The sequence below is a fragment of the Stegostoma tigrinum genome, chromosome 6 (genome assembly GCF_030684315.1).
Source record: "Stegostoma tigrinum isolate sSteTig4 chromosome 6, sSteTig4.hap1, whole genome shotgun sequence".
In the NCBI taxonomy this organism is placed as follows: domain Eukaryota; kingdom Metazoa; phylum Chordata; class Chondrichthyes; order Orectolobiformes; family Stegostomatidae; genus Stegostoma; species Stegostoma tigrinum.
This window is the reverse complement of record NC_081359.1, coordinates 63821225-63847050: the sequence shown is the minus strand read 5'-3', so window position 1 is coordinate 63847050 and position 25826 is coordinate 63821225. Positions and strand designations below refer to the sequence as shown.

The window sequence follows — 25826 nt, the reverse complement described above, 5'->3', positions numbered from 1 at the left end:
AATGTCCTTTGTTTAGAAGCTGAAGATATCCATATTCATAAAAAGTAATATCTGGAATCACATCTCTTCCAACCAACATTGAGCACTTCGTTAGCTGTTGGTTTGTTCGCCGAGCTTGGCAAATGAATTGCAAACGTTTCGTCTCCAGTCGAGAAGACATCATCAGTGCGTAGGTGGGTGATTCCTCTGGTGCTTGCCTTTATAATAGGTTGCCTAAGAGTAGTTAATGTTTGCGATTTTGATTGGTAGATATTTTCGTGACCTAAATCAAGTTTGTGTTATGGTTTATCAAGTCGCCATTTGATTGGCTGTTTGGAGGTTGTTTGAATCGTTTCTGCACGCCTTGGGTTTGTAGCGTTTGGTCTCTTCCGCGGTTCCCCCAAGTTCATGGTTCCCTTGTCCGTAACGGTTGGTAGGCTGGATCGATTTCAATGTGCTTGTTTATTGCTTCTTTGGATGAGTACCATGCCTCGATAAATTCCCATTCTTGTTTGGTATTTCCTTGTGCCAGTACCTTCACGTTGTTCCAGTCGAACTGGTGTCCCTCTTGGTCCTCATGGACGGATACCAATGACATTGGGTCGTGCCTTCAGGCGGCGAGCTGGTGTTTATGGATTCTCGTAGACAGTTTTCTTCCGGTTTGACCAACGTGGTGCTTGGTGCAGTTGTTGCATTGAATTTGGTAGATCACGTTGCTTCTATCCATCAAATCCAGTTTCCCTTTGGGTTTTGATGGTCTGCTCCTGAGTGTATTCATGGGTCGGTGGGCGATGGTTACTCCATGTTGTCGAAATAATCTTGCTGTCATCTCAGAAATATTCTTGATATATGGGAGGACGATTCTCCTGTTTTCATGTTGTCTTGGGGGAATTGTCGCTGTGCGAATTCTCAGTGTTCTCCGGATGAAGTTTCTCGGATAGCCATTTTTTGTGAAGACTTCATATAGTCATTTCTCCTCTTTAAAGTTGGCTTCTGTGGTATTGCAGTGTGTGTCGATTCGCTTGAATAGCGTCCGGATACAGCTTTGCTTGTGGCATTTTGGGTGGTTGCTGTGGTAGCTCAAAAGTTGATCTGTGTGAGTTTCCTTCCTGTAGACTTTGGTTTGGAGTTGTCCGTTCGGCATTCGGGTGACGAGAACATCCGAAAATGCCAATTTGTTATCAGTCTCGGTTTCCATTGTAAAATTGATGTTGTGAAAGACGTTGTTCAGTAGTTCGTTTGTTCTGGCCAATTCGCTTTTCTTGATGGTGGTGAATGTGTCGTCTACGTAGCGAACCCATGTTTTGGGGTTGAGTTCCGGTAGAATGATCTGTTCCAGTTTTTGCATTGTGACTTCAGCGATGAATCCCAAGATGGGAGATCCCATGGGTGCTCCCTGCAGTTGCTGGTAATGCTCTCCATCGAACTCAAACTAAGTTGTTAGGCAGAGATCAAGGAGTTCGCAGATATCTTCCTTGCTGAGTGCTCCATGCGTAGCCCCATGGTTGTCCAACAGGTCGGCGACTGTGGCTTTGGCGGAGTTGAGGTCCACTGATGTAAACAGGGAGGTTACGTCAAATGACACCATTATCTCATCTTCCTCGATTTGGACGCCTCTCAGCTTTTCTAAGAATTGCTGCGCATTACTAATTGAGTACGGGGATCCATTGATAAGATGTTTCACCCATTTCCATAGTTCCTTCAATAAACTGTAGGTTGGTGTTTTTGGAAGTGAGACAATTGGTCGTAGAGGTATTTCCTTGTATACCTTTGGGAGTCTGTAGAATCTAGCAACTTTCGAATCACGTGCTCTCATCCTCTAGTGTTCTTCTTTGGTGATTTTGTTTAGTTCCTTGAGTTTCTTTAGGGTTTTGTTAATTTTGTTTGCATGTTTTGTGGTTTGATCGGTTTCTAGTCGGCGATAGGTATTTGTGTCGTTGAGTAGTTCTCTTGCTTTATCGATATATTCTGCTTTGTCCATGATGACTGATACGTCCTTTGTCAGCGGGTAGAATAATGATGCGTTGATCCTCTTTGAGGTTGTTTAGAGCCTCCCGTTCTTCTACAAAGAGAGCGTTGAAGGGCTTGTTGTGTGTAATAGCAGGTACAACCGTTTGATGTAGCTGTTGTTGGGCTTCTTCATCATACCAATATTTCGCAACATCTCTAACTGAGCACTTCATATAGATTGGAGAATGCTGCATTGCTGGACATGGAAACTTTCTGATAAGATCTTAAACCAAGGCACTAACTTGCAGTCAGGTTTGGGCTTAAAAGATGATGTAAAATTAGTCAAAAAAAACGTTATTGACATACTCTTCCAGAAAATAGATAATCTGATTAATTTATTAAAAACCAAAAGAACTGCAGATGCTGTAAATCAGGAACAAAAACAAAGTTGCTGGCAAAGCTCAGCAGGTCTGGCAGCATCTGTGGAGGAGAAAACAGAGTTAACATTTTGGGTCCAGTGACTCTTCCTCAGAACTGTTTAATTTATTGTTGAGCACTCTTGGTGCGCACAAATTGCCTGCCAGATGCGGCTATGTAATAAGAGTGACTGAGGTTTGAATATTAACTATCAGTTAGAGAATAAGTGTGTCCTGATATTGTGCTGTATAAAATAATGAAACTACAGTCAGTTACAGTCATACAACGTGGAAACAGACCCTTCAGTCCAACCAGTCTGTGCCAACAATAATCCCAAACTAATCTCGTCCCAACTGCCTGTGCTTGGCCCATATCCCTCCAAACACTTCTTATTCATGTACATGTACTTATTCAAATATCTTTTAAACATTGTAACTGTACCTGCATCCGCCACTTCCTCAGGAAGTTCATTCCACACGCAAACTACTCCGTATAAAAAAGTTGCCCTTTACGTCTTTTTAAATCTTTCTCCTCTCACCTTAAAAAAAAGTCCCTTAATCTTGAAATTCCCCCACTCTAGGGAAAAGACACACACCATTTACACACCTTATCTATACCCTGAATGATTTTATAAGCCTCTATGTGTTTGCCTTTAACCTCCCATGCACCAGTGGAAAAAAATTCCAGCCTATTCAGTCGCTCCTTGTAACTCAAACATTCCTTTCCTGGTAACATTCTGATAACTCTTTTCTGAACCCTCTCCAACTTAATAATATCCTTCCGATAAAAGGGAAAACCGAACTGGACACACTACTCCAGGACAGGCGTCACCAATGTCCTATACGGCCTCAACATGACATCCCAATACCGATACTCAGAGTATTGAGCAATGAAGGCAAGTGTGCTAAACAACCTTCTTAACCACACTGTTTACATGGTGATGCAAACTGCAAAGGATTATGTACCTGAACCTGCAGGCCTCTCTTTTCTAAAACACTACCCAAGGCTCTAGTTTTAATTGTGTAAGTCCTGCCCTTGTTCGTCTTGCCAAAATGCAATACCTCTCATTTACCCAAATCAAATACCATCTGCCAGCAGTCAGCTGATTGACTCAATTGATCATGATCTCTTTGTAATTTTTGGCAACCTTCTTCACTGTCCACTATACCACTAAGTACTTACAATACGCTATATACTTTTTTGTACAGGTGCTAAAAAATATATAGCTATATAAACAAGTGTGGGATCATTCCAGGAAAACAAGATTTCACAGCAATTCAACTGTTGGTGGCATTCTGTTTGCACTCGCAAAGATAAAATTAAACAAAACAAAGAACTTCAAAAGCTGGAGATCGGAAACAGACGAGAAACAAAAATTGTTGGAGAAACTCAGTAAGTCTGGCAGCATCTGTGCAGAGAAAACCAGGCCTGCTAAGTCTATCCAGTGATTTCTGTTTTAGCATTTGCAGAAAGCTGCTGCAGATTGAATAGGCCAATGGCCTCCTTCCTTGCCATAATGACTTTATAAGCGTAGGGGTTGGATTCTTCCAATTCCAACTTTGACCTAATTTAGTTAGTTAAAGGATTCAGACGGACAGATGGGCATTAAGCAGTTATAGTAAGGTGACACAAAGACAGATAAAATGCTTCTGTTTAACAGGACGCGATAATGTAATTTTTTTGGGAAACCTTGCAATTGACATTAAATAGGAGAGATACAAGTCCAGTACTTTTCATGTATTGTTAACGTCAGTTTAAATTCTGCTAAGTGTGTTGCAGACTAAACAGGATTTGGGGAATATGCATTTTTAATGGCACAACTGATGCCATGAACATTCATTTAAAGAACTGAATGCAAAGCAGGTTCCTGGAGGCAAAACAAAACACTTCTAAAATAACAGTCAAATAGTTGACAAATAATAGTATTTCCTAAATCAGGTGCCCATTTGAACTGGTATTACTGCAAGAAATATGTACCCTTAATTCTTTAGCCTAGACAAGGAGCCATTACAATTAATCTAGACATGCTTGAGAATAGGAATTAAAGTGTGGATGTATAACATCAAGGAAATTTTAACAAGGGCAAATATGAGAATAGTATTCTTGTGATTAAGCTATGTCAATCATTTCCTAGTTATTTGCTTTGTATTCTGATTATTGACAATACTAGGTCCAAATATATATATAGGAGATTTCACAGAGAATTGTATTTCACCACCTTGGATCAAAGTTGTAATGAAGTAAATGACAATTAGGCTGGTTTGAAACAAAGACTGCTAGTTTTATTTATCACTTCAGATACTCAATATAGTCACAATCAGAAAACCAGATCACATGTGCCAGTTTAACTCTTTAAACACTCTTGGCAATTGTTGTGTGTTTCATACAAATAATGCCAGGTGCAAGACAGGCAGAAGCTAACCTGCATGAATTGATATGATAATCTGAAAGGAAGGATGGGAATCTACATACAAAAGCTCTTTAGAAATGGGCACCATCAAAAGGATAGCAAAGCACCATTTCCAATTTTCTCATGAGGAGGTACCAGCTGACAAAAATATATTTTTCCCATTAATGTCTGCATTGGAAAGTTATTTGAGTGGTTCAATCTTGGTTCAGCGTTTAATGGGCTTGTAGTTGGTTCTGAGTTACCACAGGTTCCGTTCCTTCCAGTACATCTTGGTCCACTCCTCCTTCACTCCCAGCATCTCCCCACATCCCAATGGCACCTTCCACTACAATCCCAGAAGGTGTAATACTTACCTGTTTACTTCATCCCTCCTCACTGTCCAAAGCCCAGGTACACTTTCCAGCAGAAGTGGTGATTTATCTGCACCTACTCAATCTAGTCTATTGTGTTCCCTGCTCACAATATGGTCTCCTCCACATTGGAGAGCTGAAGTGGAGACTGGGCAACCCACTTACAGATCACCTATATTCTGTCTGCAAAAACGACTCTGAGCTTCCTGTTGCCTGCCACTTCAATACACCACCATGTTCCCTGCCCGACATCCCTGCCTCGGGTTTGCTGCAGTATTCCAGCGAAGATCAGCGCAAGCTGGAAAAACAGCATCTCATTTTCTGCTCGGGGACTCTACAGGCGCCAGGATTCAATGTCGAATTGAATAATTTTAGGGCTTGGGCCCTTTCCTCCATGTCTTTACCCAACCCATACACACCAAGCTTTGTCATCATATGGGCTGCTACCACAAACAACCCACTGTCAGCCATTATTAGACCCCATTTACAGCTATTCTTTGCCCCAGGCTGACCTTCACCCACTCCTTTGTCTGCCAGCTGCTTTTCTTGTTCTCTGGACTTCATCCCCACTCATTGTTACTCCTGCCCTTTCTCCCCACCCCATCTTCAACATATATACCAACCTTTTCCCAGCTGCTTTCAGTTCTGATGAAGCGTCACTGGACCTGAAACGTTAACTCTGTTTCTCTCTCCATCGATACTGCCAGACCTGAGCGTGTCCAGTAATTCTTGCTTTTGGTTCAAGTTACTGAATGCCTGACTGAAGACCAAGTTGCTCATCACTAATAGGCCATATTAACATTCATACCAGTAGATTTTTTTCAATGCAACAGGTTTGTCAGATATGTTTGTAAGTTTATTTCTTTTTAAATTGTAAATTTAACATCTGCAAATTATAGATGAAGCTGGAGAAGCATTTTGATATATTATTACCACTGCCTTTCAAAATGTGTCACACACAAATCAAATGTTTTGATGGTGGCCTTTTCACTATGTTGTTTTCATATTCTTCTTTCATGTTAATTAAATAAAAAAAATTCTGCATTCACTGCTTTTAGTAAACCCACTGAAATAATTATGCAATTCCCTACATGTCCAACTGTGCTTAGAAACTTGATGCATCAATTTCTGATTCTGAATACATTCAGTTGGAGATGATGAGGCCAATTCTCCAGTCAATTCCAATTAATTCACCTTTATCAACACCCCATGTGCGCCTGTAAATTCTAACATGATCCCTGTAGTGGTTTCTCAGGTGTAGAGAGCTCCTACCTAGCATATGTCCAAATGAGAGCCCTGCAGTGTTTAAAGAGAACCACTCCTTTCAGTTGGAAAAAAAGAACAGGAACATTTCACAGGAGGTGACCCTGATGAAACTGGCAATACTAGGCTGTACTTACTATAACAGCATCACAGGTGGTTAATGCTGTATCTTCAGTTCATTGGCCATGGGACCAATATTTAAAAAGTTCCAGTTCTGGACAAGAATTTCATGGCAGAGAACACATTCATGTCCACTAAAAGAGAGTTCAACATTATGTGTATATCAGGCCAGAAGGCATGAGGAGAAATCCCAAAGAAAACCACGTTGTCTTTTTTATTTTCATGTTTAAGTTCTGCTTCTTTTAAAAATAGACAACCTTGCTGGATTCTCAAAATATCTGTGGTTGATTACAGGTTTGTATTTCAAGAAGCCTCTGCATTTTACAGGCCTTCCAACAAGGCTTGGAGATGAGGATTCTGTCTCCAACCGGCTCAGGGCAGAGGGAATACCCAAACCCATTATGTTAAAATGAACACAATACTTTTACTATTATCTCATGACCTTGCAATGGAAACTCTGAGGCAAAGCTACATTGTTAGCTTACTGATGTATCAATTAGCCCCTTGAGATGCGTCATCAGTACCTGAAATACCTGTCTTTGTCACATGACTAAAATTAGAGCTTATGCAATTTCTGAGCTATACAATTCTGTGATTCAGAATCAGTTGCTGTTGAACATCCAGAAAGACAGAGAGAGCAAGATTCCAGGCTAAATTGACATCCTGCCTTGGACCTTTCATTCTCCAAATTAATAGCTGGAAAGAAGCCTACATTTTTCCCACAAGGAAGAAAACTGGGCCCAACCCACCAAAGAAGCTATTCTTGCATATTGAAGTCCTTAAAGTTCCACTGACATGATCTGCCTTTTAGTACTCCTGGATTTACCAAAATGTATAATTTATCACCCATCTCCTCTTCTGTCCTGTCTCCCTTTGTTTTCTGAGTACTTGTCTGCATGACTGGAGTAGCAAAGCAATTCCCCTGTGAATTTTTTGTTAATAAACTCTATCTATGACTTCATCTTGAAGGATTTGGGATTACTTAAAATAAAATGGAAGCTGAAAACCAGCAGTGTGGTACATCATTCAGCCAAAATCAGCATGCCACTAGTGCAAACAGGGAAAGGAGTAAACCAAACATTACCTTGATGTTTTGGGATTAAGAGGGAGAAAACAATAATGATTTAAATACACTCCATTCCCACTTTGTCTGTGACACATGCAAGCAGACTACAGTATGCTAACATAGCTGTTACAAAACCTGCAGACCCTACTTGGTATCTTCTCAACCTCTTCTAGTTTTTGACATGCATTTCTACCTAGGTCACTGACAACACAATATATCTTTCATATTTGCATGTTCCTCCATGACTCCGCCATGGCAAAAGCAGCATCACATTAGTGGACTTCTGGAATTAGATGGGTGGGATGTAGATACTCAGTTAGTTATATCCCAAGGCACAAAGCCTAATAACTAAGCAAGGTAGTGCACTATAAAGGTAAAGAAGAACTTGCTTGAATTAAGTCAGCTCATAAAAGTAATTATTCACACCAAAGTATGCTCTTCTGGCATTGTCTGTCCTTTTCGCCATAAAATACCACAGTCATTCTGTGTAAAGCTATTGGTTACACCTTCTACTTGAACTTCAGTTGCCTATTTCCTTGTGCATGGGAATCTCACAGGACGTGGAGCTTAATTCTGGGGAGAAAAGATGTGCAACTTAGCACCAGAGTACCCTCATGTAATGCTGAAACCCACACAGCACAGATACGGCTTGGTAGTAAACTCAGAGGCGATGGAAGTTACAGAAGTCAGTCAACAGAATCAGAAATATTTTGTGAAATAGATTTCAGGTTTATTAACGTATAACAATCCAATAACTGTACTACTACTACTTAATATCTCTGAATTCACATTTTTACATCAGACATACTCACCAAGGCTAGTTCACCTGCCATGTTTGCTTCATAAGGGGAGTCACTTGTTCCTCCTGTAGGGATTACTGCCATAACGGCTGGACAGGCCTCTGAGTAGAAGGTACTGAGGCCTAAGTTACTGACAGCTCCAACTGCCACTGTAAAAATACTGTTCACATATCCATCAGCACCACAGTGATCCTTAAAAAGGCCACCGTTTCCTGAGGCCCAGATGAAAATACTTCCTTTCCCACCGCGACCCTATAAAAGAAAACGTTTTTCTCCTAAGTGAAGTATACTTCCTTTAATACATTCAATTATGACCAGCTGCCATATGATGTCTTTTATTAAAAAATAATAAATTATGAGTTTTGATGTGCAGAATTTTCTAAAACAAAGGCTGTTCACAAAATGTTTGTATTTACTTATTTATGATATCCAAAGATTGCTGTAAAGATCAGCATATATTGTCTATTTCTAATAGCCTTTGAGAAGGTGGTGGTCTGGGATCTTCTTGAACAATCGCAGTCTGCATTGTGAAGATACATCCAGTACTGTTAGAGGGAGTTCCAGGATTATTTACTCAGTGATGGTGAACAAATATTAATATCTTTCCAAACTGAAATAGTAGGTGATTTAAGGGGGAACTTGCTGGTCATAGCATTCCCTTGCAGTTGCTACTCTTGTCATTCTAAGTGACTTCTGAAGTACTGCCAAGGAAGCCTTATTGGGTTGTCATGGTGCATCTTACAATAAGTACTCAGTACAGCCAAGGTGCACTGCTTGTGGAGAAAGTGAATTTGCAAGGCAGTCAATGGAGTGTCATTTTAGTGTGCAGTTCTGTCCTGGACGGTGATGAGTTTCCTGAATGTTGTTGGAATAGCGATCATCCAAGCAAGTGGAGAATAGGCCACTACACTTTTGACTGGTATCTTGTAGATGGCAAACAGGCTTTAGGGTGACAGACTCACAGCAAAATCCATAGCAGCTGCCCAGCTCATGTAGGCACCATACATATATGGCTGGTGAAGTTAAGTTTTTGACCAAAGGTGCCCTCACTGCAAGAAATCCTGTTGAATAGAACCCAACAATGAAATGCCATTGAGATTGAACAGGAGTGTGGAAAGCTTGCACGTTACTTGCAATTTAACAGCTGAAGACTGAAAGATGTCCAGATCATGTTACCTGCAAGTGTGGGATTCTTTATTATCTGATAAGATGTCATCCCCATTTTGCAGGTTCTTTAGCATGCCATGCACTCACCCCCTTATCTAGCACACTCTCTCTCTTCCCACCTGAATGTCTGAGTTAGGACGATTGAATAACGGACACTTCCAAGGCTACAGCCTTAGTCACCACCACCCCTTTCCACAGTTACCACCAGGGCCCACCCCGACAGCCTCCGCCATTCTCCTGATCCTGCTCCCTCTCCCACTCGGAGCTCCTTTTTGTGTTGTAATTACTGAACTTCTATGGTATTTGAATCTTTTTGTTCTCTTTAAAAGGGACTTGTGCGCAATCTTTACTATCAATTCTTATATCTTTTACCTTCTCTGCACCTTCTAGCAGTGCTTTAGTTGTCAGTAGTCTAGGACCATCAAAGTTCTGCCCATTGTCTTTAGGACCCCAACAGCAGCTGTAGATATCTATATAGTTATTATTGTAGGTGAGAGATGCTGCTTCTAAGGCATCAGTTACTCTCCCATCCAAGATGCGGATGCCTAAAACAGAAACATTTACTTTACATTTATGCTGAACACTTCATTTTATATAACAATTTACTTTTTAAATGCCATTCCTATTTTTTGGTAATGTAGTGATATATGAATATCAACAGCAGCAATAGCTATAATGCCAAATTGCTAAGTTTTATGCGAGTCAGCTGAACCTAGGTTTCAAGTATCCACCATATTTATGACTAAGACAATGCAAAATATCCTAATATATTCAGATTTGCTAATGACGCAAAATTGATTGTATAGTCATATGTGTAGTCAAGAGCAAAAGACAACAAATAGATTAATTGATTCAGTGAGTGAGATTTCAATGCAGCTAAGTGTGAAGTTAACTATTTTGAACAAGAAAAGAAATACTTCTGATCATTATTTACATGGTGAAAAGCTTGGAACAGTAGATATACAAATAGATTTGGGGACTTGTACACAAATCAAGAAAAATGTCATGGCCTCTACAAAATTTAATTAAAAAAGCTAATAGAATGCTATTATTTTAACTAAAGGTCTAGAATATAAAGGTAAGGAAATGTTTCTACATATATATAAAGCATTGGTCAGACAACAAATGTCAATTGTTGGCGAAATCCATCGGGTTCACTAATGTCCTTCAGGGAAGAAAATCTGTCATCCTTGCCTGCTCTGAACTACATGTGACTATAGGGCCACAGCAATGTGGTAGACTCTCAACTGCCCTCTGAAATGGTCTGGCAAGCTATACAGTTCAAAGGCAACTAAGGATGAGCAATAAATGCTGGCCAGCCAGCAAAGCACATGTCCCATAGGTGAATAAAAAAAAGTAGCTCAAGTAGGTATAAAAATGGGACGAATAACAGTTTGCTAACCAAGGTTTAAAGATATAAAACCAAGGCAAGTGGATGAAGTAACAGTTCAGCCATGATCTCACTGAATGGTCTATCCTTTAAACAAGTAGAGCAAGTGCTGGAGAAACTCAGCAGGTCTGAAAGCATCCTCGGGGAGAGAAACAAGAGTTCACACTTTGAGTCCAATGAGACTTGTTTGGAACTATCACCCCGTTTTTGCTGTTTTCTTATGTTCTGGTATTAAAGGTGAAGCTGCAGAAAAGAGAATATTGATCAGGATGTGACTCTACTTAAGAAGAGAATATCATTCTGTTTCCATACTATCATTCAAGTAACATTACTATTTTAATTTGTACTTGGATTGATCATCTCAATTAGGAAACTCATAGAATGTCAGAATCAGATTTATTACAAAATCTTACTCAATTTTTGATTTCTTTAATCCCAGTAAGGTTATGCAAGTGAAATTGAGCCCATTTTCTCTCCTACATTAAATAAAATGGTTAAGTAGGTCCTTTAATAGGTAAATTAAACATCTAATCCTCTCTGTTGCAGTGTGGGTGACATGGAAAGCAACGGTTGAGACTGGGATAATCTGAAGCATCTTCTTGCAGTATTAAGCTAAGTTTAATCTCACTTTTCTGGATCAGTAAAGGCAAGAGAGTTTGCAGATAAATAACCAAGTCAACAAATTATTCACAAAGAAACATTTGACTATTCAAGTAATCTGGCTATGACACATTATGTTCTATGTTCCAACACATATCAACTTTCTCACATCCTGCCACGTGCAGTGCTATCTCACGTCCCACTTCCTGATTCCTTTACACCATCTTTACGACATCCATTCCACAAATCCCATCTGATTGTAACTGCAGAATCTGGTCACCACAGCAGTTAATTAGTACCTCAAATTCCACTGACAGGAGGTGGTCAGACACAATACTAGGGAATGCCAGGCCACATGGGGATGGGTGTGCCAACATTTGACATTTAGCAAACCATTCAGAGGATACAATGGAAATAATTGGCCTCTACAATGTTACGGCAGTTGGATATGTGGCACTCCTTGTTCTTTCACTGGGATCTTCTCCTTGTTTAATGCATAATTTGTTTTCCTCATACGAGATTCACAAAGTAGCTGATGAAGATGGAATATCATTCAAACGAACAGAGTTAACGATTTCCTCCGGGGGTTGCAAGCCAAGATACAGTGGAGGATGTTGGCTACATGTGAGTAGTCATTCACTCCATCCTTCGCCTTATCTCTTGCATCCAGCAATCCCATGACATCTACTTGAGGAGTTCAGAGAGTGAAGGTGATGAACTAACACATCAGGAGGCATAGAGGACAAGAGAACCAAATGATGCAGAAATAGAACAGGCCTTTGATGTATGAGCAGATGAATTAAAAACGTCAACTCAGGTTGCAGAGCAAACAATAATGATCACAGGGACCCTATCATGAAGGCCCTTCTGAGACTGAGTTCCTAAAATGGTCTCAAAAATTAGCTTGCAAGTATACTTCCTGCTGGATAAAAAACAATGGGATAAATTAGCTCGTGCAACCTCGTGTAACTTGAATGTAGGAACAAATTACTGCAGACCCTGGAATCTGTACTGGAAGAAAAATGCTGCAAATCACAATGGGTCAGGCAGCATCCATGGAGAGCAGCAAGCTAATGTTTCAAGTCTAGATGACTCTTCATCAGAATCATCTAGATTTAAAAATTTTGCTTGCTCATTCTCCATGAGTGTTACCGCACTCACTATGCTTTCCAGCATTTTTGTTTTCAGTTCTTGTTGCTTCATGTTCCAGCAATTAGCTTACGTAGCATAGGTTCAGCTTGAAAGTACATTGTGTAGTTCAAACTCATTCAGAAGAAGACTTGGAAAAATGGCAATGACAGCATTTACCCTCCTGGTTTCTGTCTACATTCTGCTGACTTTACGGCAGGTGAGCTAGTGAAACTTTGCAGCATTATACCTTTAGTATGTGTTTAGCTATATTGGGTAAATCTGGCACAGGTCAACAATAAAATACATATCATCTTTGAAGGATCTAGAAAGATGGAAAAGGAACCGGGTTATCAACTGGGGCTAAGCAGTAATGGATAAGGCTCATCACGGAGTACCATTAGGCAATGCAGTAGTATGCACATGGGTAAAACAGCACAGTGTGAGCAAAAAACACAAAACAAAACAAACAAGCATTCCACACTCTGTATTCTCCAGTTTTGCTATCTGCAAAAATGCATTGCCTCTCTCAACTAATCATAGTTTCCCCAATTGGTGTGAGCACATGCCCTGACAATGGTGCTTTTTCACATCCTGCCAGCCTATCCTGCAAGACACGACAGAGTGGGCAAGCATGTACCATGTTTGTGAAAATATTTTCATATTCATGCTGAGAGTAAGATGGATAATTGTCATGACAGCAGCCAAAAAGGTTGAATGTGCAAGTGAAAACTTGAGTAGATGTACAAAAGTCTGACTGGAGGAGACAGATGGCAAGCGATTAAGGGAAGCATTGACAGTGTGTGGCGATGCAGAGCTAAGCAAACAGTAAGAGATTTGTGTATGGGAGCCTTACCTTAGAAACTCTGCTCAAGTCATTGAATACTTTGCTCTGAGGGCAATGTTGCATGCATTGGCATTGCGAGGAACTTTGCACCACTGTTGTCGTGATATTTGATAGAATCTACTAAAGGGAATAACCCTGTTGTCTACCTATTCAACCAACACTTTCACAGTGCCATCGGAAATCCTAGGTTGGGTGATGGGTGGGCTGACAGTTTACCAAAGCCTGGTTTCAAATAGAAGTGAAGGATAGGGGCATGTCCATTCGGAAACCTGGCTTCATAGTTGACAAACAGTCTATCTATCGTTGTTGGCAGCTGTGAATCTCATATTGAGATTTGACCACCAATATCATTATATAGCTCGAGGATTCCTGACCTACTTACTATATACATGGACTGAAAATAACTGCAATGTCTTCAGGTTTAAAATGAAAAAGATTCAGCTCCTTCACTTCTAATCAGAAATGAATGATCTCTGCTTGAAGGAGATCTATGTCTAAATGTTATTTGCAGGCAACACCAGGTTTAGCTGTCGTTCCCAACATTCGAACAGCCTACACAACAGTTCCTGTTTCCTATTATACTGCGCCCTTTGTTATGGTGAAGCAATTCAGCAGCAAGGAACCTTCAAGCATTTGTGTATCACAGTATTTACCAGACCTATAGGCATGAGGCAAGTATGAGCACTAAAATGATAGCTGGCATGGTACAAGGCTTAATATACAGACACTGAGGAGTTCATTACTGTCATTGGATTGCCGTGCTTTCTATGTAACATTCTGCTTCACTGTCTTTAATAAAGGAAACAAACCGGATTTAAAAATATAAGTGACAGTCACATCAGCAACAGGAATAAGAGTGACATAGAAAGGCAATTAAAATTGAAAATGAGTGTTCTGGAGAGTATACCAGGAGTTCCACAACAGTGTGACTGCCAATCACTGTAATACTATTGTTTCACTCCTAATCTTAATGTGTTTGCAACTACGATCCTGCATTGCATCCCATTTGCGCTGGAAACGCTGAAAGTCAAGATTTATATTTAGATAGATGCTGACAAAAACTTTATCAAAATCAGAGGAAATTGGCAAAAGTGTTGCGCTGTTTAATCAAAATAAAATCCCAGTGATTGCGCTTTTTCTGATACCAACCAAGGACATCGACATTTCGTTTGCACACTGTGTCATTGAACAAAATTGCAATTATAATTGACTAGAGGTAATGCAATGGCATAACAAAACAGATATCAGAGTTTATTCACATTCGTCCCGCCACAGTTGGACATCTAATTACCTCCAATCTTTGCATTATGTGCAATGCCAACCCCACAGAAGTTGTTGTCAGCCTCCATTGCCACCTCGCCAGCACACTTTGTTCCATGACTTGATAACATGTAAAGAAACAGAAGAACAGAATCCAGGTGATTGTGATACGAGTGTGATAAATCTAATGGCTATCATAGCAACAAAGTTAGGAATTTTCCATTTCGATTCAGAAACATAAGAATTTATTTTATGTGGTCCCAGTAGTGTTTTTGTTTGAAAATAACAGATTGAGCATATTGTATTCAAGGAGACATTAAGTACTTTACATAAAAAAATGGTTAATCTGATACACTAACATTTAGTTGATATCTATCGAGAAGATACCTGAAATGTTAATTATTGATAATGTTATGTTTAGCTGCAATGTTATGATCTAATTTCTTTATTCACTAGATAAATCAGAGATTCTCTCAATCTGGATGTCTTGTCTTTTTAAAGGGTGAATAAAGGGAGGCTGTCAAGGAGACAATTGGGAAAAATAGGTCATTTAACGGGCAGAGGCAGCTGCTGGTTTGGAGGTGAAAGGAAAGTTGCATCAGCAGTGGTTTGGATGTAGGGAAAGCAGTTGAGCTTAAACTATGCCAAAGTTCTGCACATCAAAGGGTGAGATGGCAGCCAGGAGGAAGGCTGGAGCTTTTGTGTGTTTTTTCCAGAAGCCAAAATAGACAGCCTTTGCTTTTGCTGACATTTAGCTTGTGGTCCTGTTAAAATTAAGCCAAATGTCACTGATGGTAATATTTGCCAGCTGGGGCAATGTCCAACAAACTAAGTATGTGCAAGTCATCCACACCAAAATTACCACTTCAATTAGCTGCACAATTCTGGGAAATAAAAAAAAACTAATGTTCATTATAGGTGCTATCTGAAAATTACATAAATTATTAAAGATGATAAGTGGATGGACACTAAGTCAACCAAGTTTCCAGGTTTAGGGTGATAGATTTTTGTTAAGTAAACGTATCCAAAGATAAGTTGGATAAATGGAGCTTGGGCATAGATCAGTCATGATCTAACTGAATAGGGGAACAGGTTTGAGGCCAAATTGCCAACTCCTGTCTTCATCTTCCTAAACACACTAGAAGAAATGACAGCATCAGGTTAATAAAGCCAGAGATGACATACTGTGTATTTCAACTGTAACAAATATGTAAAGAGCTTTTACACCAAGCAAAAAAAAATCCCGACTTCACAGTAATTCATTATGGATCACAACTGATATTCAGCATTTCTTAAATTGATCTATTCTTTCATGAGATGTAGGCTTTGCTGATAACACCATTGTGAGTGTCTTACTAGAGTCAATCACACTGGGAAGGCAATGGTATTATTACTAGACTACTAATCCAAAAACTGAGTCAATGTTCTGGGTATCAGGGTTCAATTCCTGCCACAGCAGACCATGAAGCCATTGTCAATTGTCAAAAGCCCATCTGGCTCACCAATGTCCTTCAGGGAAGGAAATCTGCCATCTTACATCTGACTCCAAACCCGCAGCAAAGTGGTTAATTCTCAATGGTCCTCTGAAAGGGCCAAGCAAGCCACTCAGTTGCATCCATTGTTATGAAGTCTTAACAATGAAATGAAACTGCATGGGCCTCCCAGCATTAACCAAGACACTGGAAATGACAAATGCAGCATCACCCCTGTCAACCCTGAAAAGTCATCCTTCCTAACATCTGGGAGCTAGTGCCAAAATTGGGACAGCTGTCTCACAGACGAGTCAGGAATCAGCCTGACATAGTTATACTCTCAGATTCATTCCTTATAGATAATGCCCCGGACAGCAAGATCACCATCCCTGGACATGCACTGTCACACTCTCAAGACAGACCCAGCAATGGTGATAGCACAGTGGTATACTGGAGGGAGAGTGTTAACTTGCATGTCCTCAACATTGACTCTGGACACCATTAAGTCTCCTGGCATCAGGTTGAACATGGGCAAGGAAATGTCCTACTGATTACTGTCTGTCTTCACTGGGCTGATGAATCAGTATTTGTCCACATTGAACAGCACTTAGAAGAAGCACTGAGAATGGCAAGGGAACAAAATATACTCTAGGCAGGGGGTTTCAATGTTTTTCAGAAGAGTGGTACAGTATCAGCACAACTGATTGAGCTCATCTAAAGAACATAGCTGCTAGACTGGGTCTGTGGCAGGTGGCAAAGTAACCCACAGAGTGGTTCCAGTTATCAGTAAGAGTGACCACTGCACAGTCCTTGTGGAGAACAAAGTCCTGCCTTCACATTGTGAATACCCTCCATTGTGTTGTGTGGCACTATCACTGCGCTAAATGGTACAGACTTCAAACAAATCTAACGCTTTGTGATTAGGCATCTATGAAGTGCTGTAGGGCACCAACAGCAGCTGAATTGTACTCCAGCACAATCTGCAACCTCACGGTTCGGCATTTCCCCTCTCATGCATTACCATCATGGTGAGGGATCAACCCTGGTTCAGTGGAGAATGCAAGAGGATCGGCCAGGATCCGCACCACAGGCATAACTAAAAATAAGGAGTCAACCTGTGAAGCTATCAAACAGGACGACTTGCATCTCAAACAGCAGAAGCAGCAAGTGACAGACAGAGATAAGTGATCCCACAACCAATCAGATCTAAGCTGCACAGTCCAGCCACATCTGAGTGATTAGACAACTTACTGGAGGGGGAATGTCCACAAATATTCCCATCCTCGTGGTGGAAGAGCCCAGCACAAAGATAGGGCTGAAGCGCTCACAGCAATCTTCAGCCAGAAGTGCATCTCGGCCTCCTCCAGTGAACTCCAGCATCTCAGATACCAGTTTTCAGCCAATTTGATTCACTCCACATAATATCAAGAAATGGTAGGAGGCAGTGATACTGCAAAGGCTATGGGTTGTGATAACATTCCTGTATGAGTACTGAGGACCTGTGCTCCAGAACTGGCCGCTCCCCTAACCAAACTGTACCTGTACAGTTACACCATGGGCAGCTACCCAACCATGTGGAAAATTAGCCAGGTATGTCCTGTACACAAAAAACTACACAAAAAACAACACAATACATATGCTTGGCCTGCTGTGTTCATCCAGCTGAACACCTTGTTATCACAAATACATCAGCCTACTCTCAACCATCAACAAAGTGATGGAAGGCAGCATCAACAGTGCTCTCAAGTAGCACCTGCTCAGCAATAACCTGCTCATAGTGTCCTGAGCCCAATTATCTTCAGCTCTTTCATCAATGGCCTTTGCTCCAGAATGAGGGCAGAAGTAGGGGTGTTTGCCAATAATTCCAAAACATTGAGCACCATTCACGACTCCTCAAATACTGAAGGAGGCCATATGCAAATGCAACAAAACCTGGACCATTTCCAGGCTTGAGTTGACAAGTGGCAGATAACATTCACACCACACAAATGCCAGGCAATGACCAGGTCCAATGAGATACAATCACCAACCCCTTGACATTTAATGGAGGGGGAGTGCTTCTCCCATGAGATCTTCTTTTCGTGTTTTCCCCCTTATTGCCATGCTGCTGCCCACTCTCCCTCCAATGCCATCCTCACCTCCTCCCATTCCCTGTTGATCCCCCTCATGGCTCTCCTGTGCCATTCTGTAACCCAGTCTCATCATTGTCAAGAACCAAAACCAAGGTTGGAGAATGGGTTCACACTTCTCCTTTGGTTGTAAGAAAACATGTCAAAATATCTTACCCATTAGATCCATCAATATCTTCAGGTGCTGGATCATGCTGATCATCAAAATGGCCATTGGAATCAAAGCTAGCATGAGAAACACAGGTCTTGGGTAGGGTTGAGGGCTGGGTACTAGTAACTAGCTCTGTGGAATGGAAATGGATAGGGACAAAGTCCAATATGTGAAGCACATGGGCTGGGCTCTACCCACCAAATCAAACCATTAAATAAAGAAAATGCAGACTCTCAGAAAGAAGACATCATTCAGACTATCTCAATAGTATAAAAGACTCCGACGTTTCTTATGAGCCAGCCTACTTCTGAGCCGGGGGCCCAGTGTCAAGTCTCATCTGTTGTGGATGTGAGTAATGAGATCTCTGAATAGTTTGATTAGAAAATATCTATAAAAAGACTCCTGACCTTTGGCTTCCATCAGCTGATTGAACTTGGAACTTTAATGGACAAAAACCTAAAAAGTTATTTAAAACAGCCATTGGGATCACCTGGCTCTCAGAATTTGGCCAAAGTTCAGGAAACTGATGAGGATTTAGCCAAAGACAGTGAGAGCTGAAATTAACATATTCCCGAAGGACAATGAAATCAGTCAGTCAGACCCTATGGGGTGTGCGGAAAGGTCCTCAGCTCCTACTTTTATGAGAGTGTTCACGTGTTGAATATGAAACTTTTACTGCCAATTACCAGCCTGGAAACAATAGCCCTCCGCAGACATAGAATATGTAAACAACATCGATTTCAAACAGCATTCCTTTTCAGACCAAGAAATATGCAAATAAGAATGCACCATTGAAGAAAAAAACTTTGAGAAGGTTTGACAGGAAAAGAAAGGTTCTGAGGAAGGGTCACCGGACCCCAAATGTTAACTCTGATTTTCTTTTCACAGATGCGCCAGACCTAGTGAGCTTTTCTTGCGACTTCTGTTTTTGTTGTGACAATGAACGCTGGCCTAGCTTACAATACTTAGATCTCATGCATAAATAAAAACCAACATCCAAAGAAATCTGAACTGTATATTCTTCTATCTTTCTTTGTACAGGCCATTATCCTATTCTTAACCATTTGCTCTTTCTCCTGCTTGAGAAAACCTTGTGATCAATTCTTTGATGCCTGTAAGAAAATAGTTCATTATATTTCATTGAAAAGAGTTATCACCTCGCGCTATAAAGAGCTTTGTTGGGATCAACTGAGCATGCTGGAAGCAGGAAAATGGGTTCACACTTCTCCTTTGATCATAAGAAAGTGTGTCAAAACATCTTACCCATTAGATCCATCAATATCTTCAGGTACTGGATCATGTTGATCATCAAAATGGTCATTGAAATCAAAACTAGCATGAGGATCCTTAGAAAACAAAGCAGAAAAGTTAATTCTTTTCTCAATATAATATAATAGCACCAAAAACATTTGAACTAGTGTAATACATTGACACGAAATCAATTTTATTTTAAACGTGCTTTGAAAGTATGTTGACCCGAATACCTTGAGTTCAGTCTTTCAAATTTACAAATATCGAGGTTTGCTACTACGCAAACTTTCAATAAAGTGGCCACAAACCTACTTCACTGATAGCTGTGTTTCCAGGTACTTAGAGCATAAAGTACTAGGTCAATTGTTTGTTTTGGAGTTTTCTGATTACAACATAGACAATGTGAATGCATAAAACGTACATGCAAAATAGGCTATTTAAATGACACAATACTATTGGAGATACCTTTCTAATTCATGAAGTTTTACACAAAAAGCTGAATTATAGATATTTCAATCTCTTGTTTCTGATACATAATAACACAGCACTCTGATGGATTGTATTTTTACAGTTTGCATAGGCTGCGTTTGGTGCTCATCAAAATGATAAATGCCTCTGTTAGAAAAAAGACACATCATTCAATTGAGATCCAATACCAGTACAGCTCTCTTTGCACAGGAAAAAGTTGTCTACTTTCAGCAACATACATCAGCTACTTAGTGAAGGAACCACACCATTCTTCATGTCACTATCCACAAATAAGAGATTACCTGCAAGTTGCAGCCTGATAATATTGTATCTTCTTGAATTCCTTCATTGTTCTAAAATCTGATTTTAGTTCACGTTGTAGATGCAAGATCCAATCTTATTTGGTGACAGTGCATTAATCTCCTCATATGCACATGCTTAAATACTTTCTTTTCTACCTTGCTACGAGTTGCAGTAAGACATTTGGAGGAATTTGACCACTCGGCTGACCTTCCTCACCCATTTCCATCCTGATATTCGACAGTTAGCCTAAATGCACCAGATCTTATTGACTTCATGTTCAAAAGATGAATTAAGTCTCTCAATTTCACTGCAGTGTGCTCATTTTATGGGCCATAAATCGATGCAATAATAGCAAACATGGCCCAATTTGCATGTGCATTCAGGCTACTGCTAAACTGGTTAGGGGGTATTGCATGTGCTTGGGCGTCTATCATTGTCAAACAGGCTTCTACATTTTTTTGAACTAGTCAGAGCTTGTAATGCCCAAAAAATATCCAAAAACCTAGAAGACTTTCATTATGTTGTGGAATCAGGTCGTTGGGTCCTTGCACATCTCCTTTCGAGCACACTTTTCCTCCACAATACTGGAATCCATCTGATGGGTTGCTAAGGAGTTTAGCATCAAGCACATTTGCAGACAGTGGAGACAATTTCCTGGATATTCTGCAGATACAGTATAGATTGGAGGCACCCATTGTCAATACCTAGCAAGTGAGATATATACGAGAATCTAGACTATGTGAAAGCTCAGGAAGGAGCTGTGTGATTCAGGCTACAAAATTAGGACCTAATGCATTTTATTTGCATTTATGCTTTGAATGCTAAAGAGGAAACATGGCCCAATGTTCCTTCTCGCAGCTCCACAATAAGTCCAAGGGCTGCTCCTGGCCAAGGCGTGGTCCTCCTTCTGGTTACCTTTCCCCAGCTGAAGTCTGCCTCAGACCTTGACCATCAACAAGCAAGCTAAATTTTCTTCCTCCCCATGGCTAGTCAGCTGTCCCACTGGCCATGAATGGAACCCACAGGTCACTGGTAAGAAAGCAAGAGCTATGGCCCAATTTGCTGTGGTCCAAATGCCAGGTTCGTTAGGCACATGCAGCAAGAGCATCACCAGGATATGATCCCAGTCTCAATGATGGCTTCTCAAGCTCTCTTCATCATAATCTTTCTGGTTTTTATTTCATTAATCACTTACAGTTAACTTTCCATTAGAAATATAACTAGAAGGCTATTCAGTCCATTCAGTCTGTTCCATCATTCAGTGAGATCATGGCTGATTGGATCATCCTCAACCCTGCTTTCTTGCCTTAACCCTGTAACCTGTTCATTTCCTTGCAAATTAAAAATCTGCCTATCTCAGCCATGAATATATTCAATGACTGAATGTTAACAGCCTTTTGCAGTAAAGAATTTCAGTTTCACAACCCTCTGACAGAAGTCTTATATTCTGAGATTATGCCCCCTAGTCCTATACACACCCACAAGCTGAAACAGCCTCTATCTATACTGTCAAGTCTCTAAGAATTTTGTTTGAGTACAAGGTCATCTCTCATTCTTTTAAATTACAATCAGTATAGGCTCAATGTACTCAACTTCTTCTCATAAAACAGTCCGTCTATTCCTGGTTTCAGCCTAATGGACATTCCCTAGACTGTCTCCACTGTTAATGTATTTTCCTCACATAATGAACATAAAACTGATCACAGTATTCCAGCCCTGGTCTGGCCCATGGCTTTATCAAAACCTATCTACTTTAATACCCCTTTCTCCTTGAAGTAAAGGGTAACATTCTATTTACCTTTTCTATCACTGCTGAACTTGGATGCATGTGTGACTTGGTTGAGGAAAATGATACAATTTAGCCAACTTTGTCAGCTGACAGAAAAACAGTTGGAACAGAATGTGTTGAAGATGATATAAAGAGTTTGCAGATGGACAGGGTCAGGTTAAGTGACTGGGTAAAATCTGGCAGATGGAATATAATATGGGGGAAAAAAACGCCACTACATTCCAATAAACTACTTCCAATACCATAGGGTCTAATCTTGTTAAGTAGCCTAATGTGTGGTACCTTATGAATTATCTTTTGAAAATCCAAATATATTACACCAACTCCTTCCCTTATCTATCCTGCTTGTTATCTCTTCAAGGAATTCTCTTAAATTTGTCAGATGTAACTTCCCTTTCATGAAGTCATGCTGACCCTGCCTGATCATATTATGCGTTTGTAAATGTTCTGCTGTCACATTCTTTTTAAAAATCTCTGACATTTACCCAACAACTGATAACAAACTAACTGACTCATAGTAACTTGGTTTTTCTTGGTTCCTTCCCTTTGTTAATAAAGGTGTTAATAATGTAATACCTCTGCAGCATTTCCAAAATCTATAGATTCCTGGAAGATTACTGTCAGTCCATCCACTATGTCTGTAGCTATTTCCTTTTATATCCTACGATGCAAGCCATCAGGTCCAGGGAATTTATTGGTCTTTAGCTCCATTAGTTTCCCCAACTCCTTTGAACTTTCTTCTTCAATGCCTAATGATACAAATGCATTCACTTCTTTCTACATTTCTACTCTTTTAAATTGCATGTTAATCACAGCCTTCTATTTTTGCAAAACTGGACCCAGTCATGCATGATTTTAACTGAGCAGCTGCTGGCCCTGCAGCACTGGTCCAGAGTGCTGCCAACTCGCCTTTGGGTACTCAGTAAAAGCGCTCCAGCCATGTGTTTTCAGTTACCTCAGCCTCCTCTCCTAGCATCTGAAGGATGCTGTGGGTGCCACATGTAAACCAATACATCAAGATGCTTTATTAATCTAAGTTCCTTGAGTTGCAGATACTAACGAGGCATTACTTCCAGATTTGGACAAGCCCTGAGGTTTATTACCCAGAACCAAAGAGAAATTTCACTTCATCATTTCTCAGGTCACCAAGGCAACAAACGTCCTATGTTTTTACAATTTGTGGCTCTTGAAATCTACATTTATACCATCTAATCATAATTTGCTGATACCTTTATGTTTCCTTCTTATCTTTTAGATTTTATTGATGCCATCTTGAAAGAATCCAGCACCTTACTTTGTCATTGTAAGGGGTTAAAAATCTGTTATTTGGAGTTCTAGAATAGGGTGTGGAAGATTGAACAGTATAAAGGAAGGATTACATATTCATTAGTATTGCTTTGCATAATGGGAAATTTATTATACGGTCAAATTTTACTCTCTCCAGTCAGTGGCTTCCTGAGATGTCAAATGGAGAAATGATGCAATGACCCAGGACTCATGGCCACAGTCAGACTTCAGTTTGTCCCTATACTCAAAATTTGTAGCTGGTGGCTGTTTTGTGCATTGTCCGTGCAGTTTCAGTTGATTGCCTTTCATTGAAGTGGGTCAAAGTCATGGGTACTAGCTACTCAAGTTAGTTATTTTAGTGCTGAACGTGTCCTATGATTCTATGCGTCTTGATAGTGCATTGATATCAGTTACAGTGATAATATTTGCTATTTCCCAACAGGGCTGCCATGAGTTAAAGTTTTGTCCAGGAATGTGTTTCTTAAGTATTTACAAGTAGAAATGTCGATGTTCTTCACGCATTTTTCTTTATCACAGAAAATGGCACATCACAGTGAATGACGGACAGGGCACTGTGGGTCAAAACCTGACTCTATGTTGCTGCAGAACACTGCTCTGTCTCACGATCCTGCAATCACCACATAAAGATCATAGACTTTCAACTAAATGTCATCATCTGGACAGTGTCAGGGATGTTTAAATCCTCTTCTGCTGAGTGGCTTAGATTGAGTTGAATATGGGCATTTAAAATGAAAACAACATTGAGTTTGACATGGCTCTAATATGAAAAAAAGACACAGCACAACACAAGTGAAATCATCTTGAAGAATTCAAAAGGAAAACAATAAACATGAATCATGTTATTATAAGCCTCTTTTTTTATACTCGCTCAGTGGCTAGGCCAGCATATATTGCCCATACCTAGTTGCCCTTGAGAAGGTAGTGGTGAGTTGCCTTCTTGAACTATTTCAGTTCATTTGACTCACAATTCTGTTAGAATCAGAATTCCAGGTTTTTGACCCAGTGATAGTGAAGGAACACTGATATATTTCCAAGTCAGGTTTGCACAAGTGTGTAAAGATTCAAGGCAATCCTCTGATATCTGGAGTGACCCTCTTACCACTTCTCTGAAGGGATATGAAAAATACTTCCATCTGCTCAGTATTAGTTCTCTAATCTGCACCTAAAATTTGATTTTGTATCAGTATGTGTTGAAATGAAATTTAGGAAAAAGCGCTCAAAGGTCATGTAAAGCAAACAACAGTGGAAACCTGTCATCATAAAAAAGTCAAATATGACTGTGGAGCTCTATTAATAGTTCATTCAGTAAAGATAGCATGAAACTGAAACAAAGAAAGTCTGATGTATGATTCCTGTTCTATCCTTGAAAAGTGTAAAAGGCCCTCCAATAAGAGGTGGCGACAGTGAGGGACTTCATCACTTTAAGCCAAAGTTGGCTTTGGCCAAAGCAGGGAAACAAATTCACTTCAGCACGGGACCTTGGTTACCAAGGGACTACTGGAGAACCTTGCAATAAATTTTAATGGGACTGTGTACATTCTTGTACTTGTGGATGTTTGCACCAAGTTCACACAGCCCATTGCCAGCCACGAACAAAAGGTATCAAACAGAGCCAGAGTGTTAATACGTACCGGTTTTGATGTTCCATGTAAGTTTATTGTGATCATGGGCGCAACTTTGAGACCTCTGTACCGTCTTCGAAATTGCCAAGAGCTGCACCACTTCCAATCATCTAGAATGTATTGACCAATGTGAATGATTCAACTGTACCTTGCCTGACCGTCTGGGTACTTTGCCTTCTCAGAGTAAACAGAAATGGCCTGAGCACCTTCTGGAGTTGCTTTTTGCTTTTTTTCCCCATACTGTGGAGCTAGTGGCATGATAACAAAGTTCAAGGCTGCTACCCGGTAACATATCCCTACCCACAGCACCCTAACTTCATGGTTACTTTCTGTACTTACCCTTTCACAGGGGTTGTCAATGTGTCTGTCTGCTAGACCGTTAAATCACCAAGTACAGCAAGTGACTGCTGTGAACAACAGGGCATGGTTTGCCTCCTTCTGACTATTCAGCACTACAAGAGACTTGTCACTTCTAAAGTATGGCTTCCATTTCTGAAAGAGACCTGATCAGAATCACCTATTCAGAGTGCAGAGTTCTTTCTTCCTGCATGCAAAATAACAGAAGCTGATTGGTAATCTGAAAATG

At 40.3% G+C, this 25826-nt stretch overlaps 1 protein-coding gene across 1 annotated transcript in view; it reads right to left on the bottom strand.

The window, feature by feature from the left end:
- The window catches only part of LOC125453120 (PC3-like endoprotease variant B), a 1374573-nt gene that overhangs the window by 271068 nt on the left and 1077679 nt on the right, over positions 1-25826 (bottom strand). The window contains exons 8-11 of the mRNA XM_048532258.1: positions 19763-19845; positions 14779-14867; positions 9895-10067; positions 8368-8607 (exon numbers count right to left, since the gene is read on the bottom strand). Of these exons, the coding sequence (XP_048388215.1) occupies positions 8368-8607; positions 9895-10067; positions 14779-14867; positions 19763-19845 (585 nt within the window). The remainder of the gene's footprint in view (positions 1-8367; positions 8608-9894; positions 10068-14778; positions 14868-19762; positions 19846-25826) is intronic.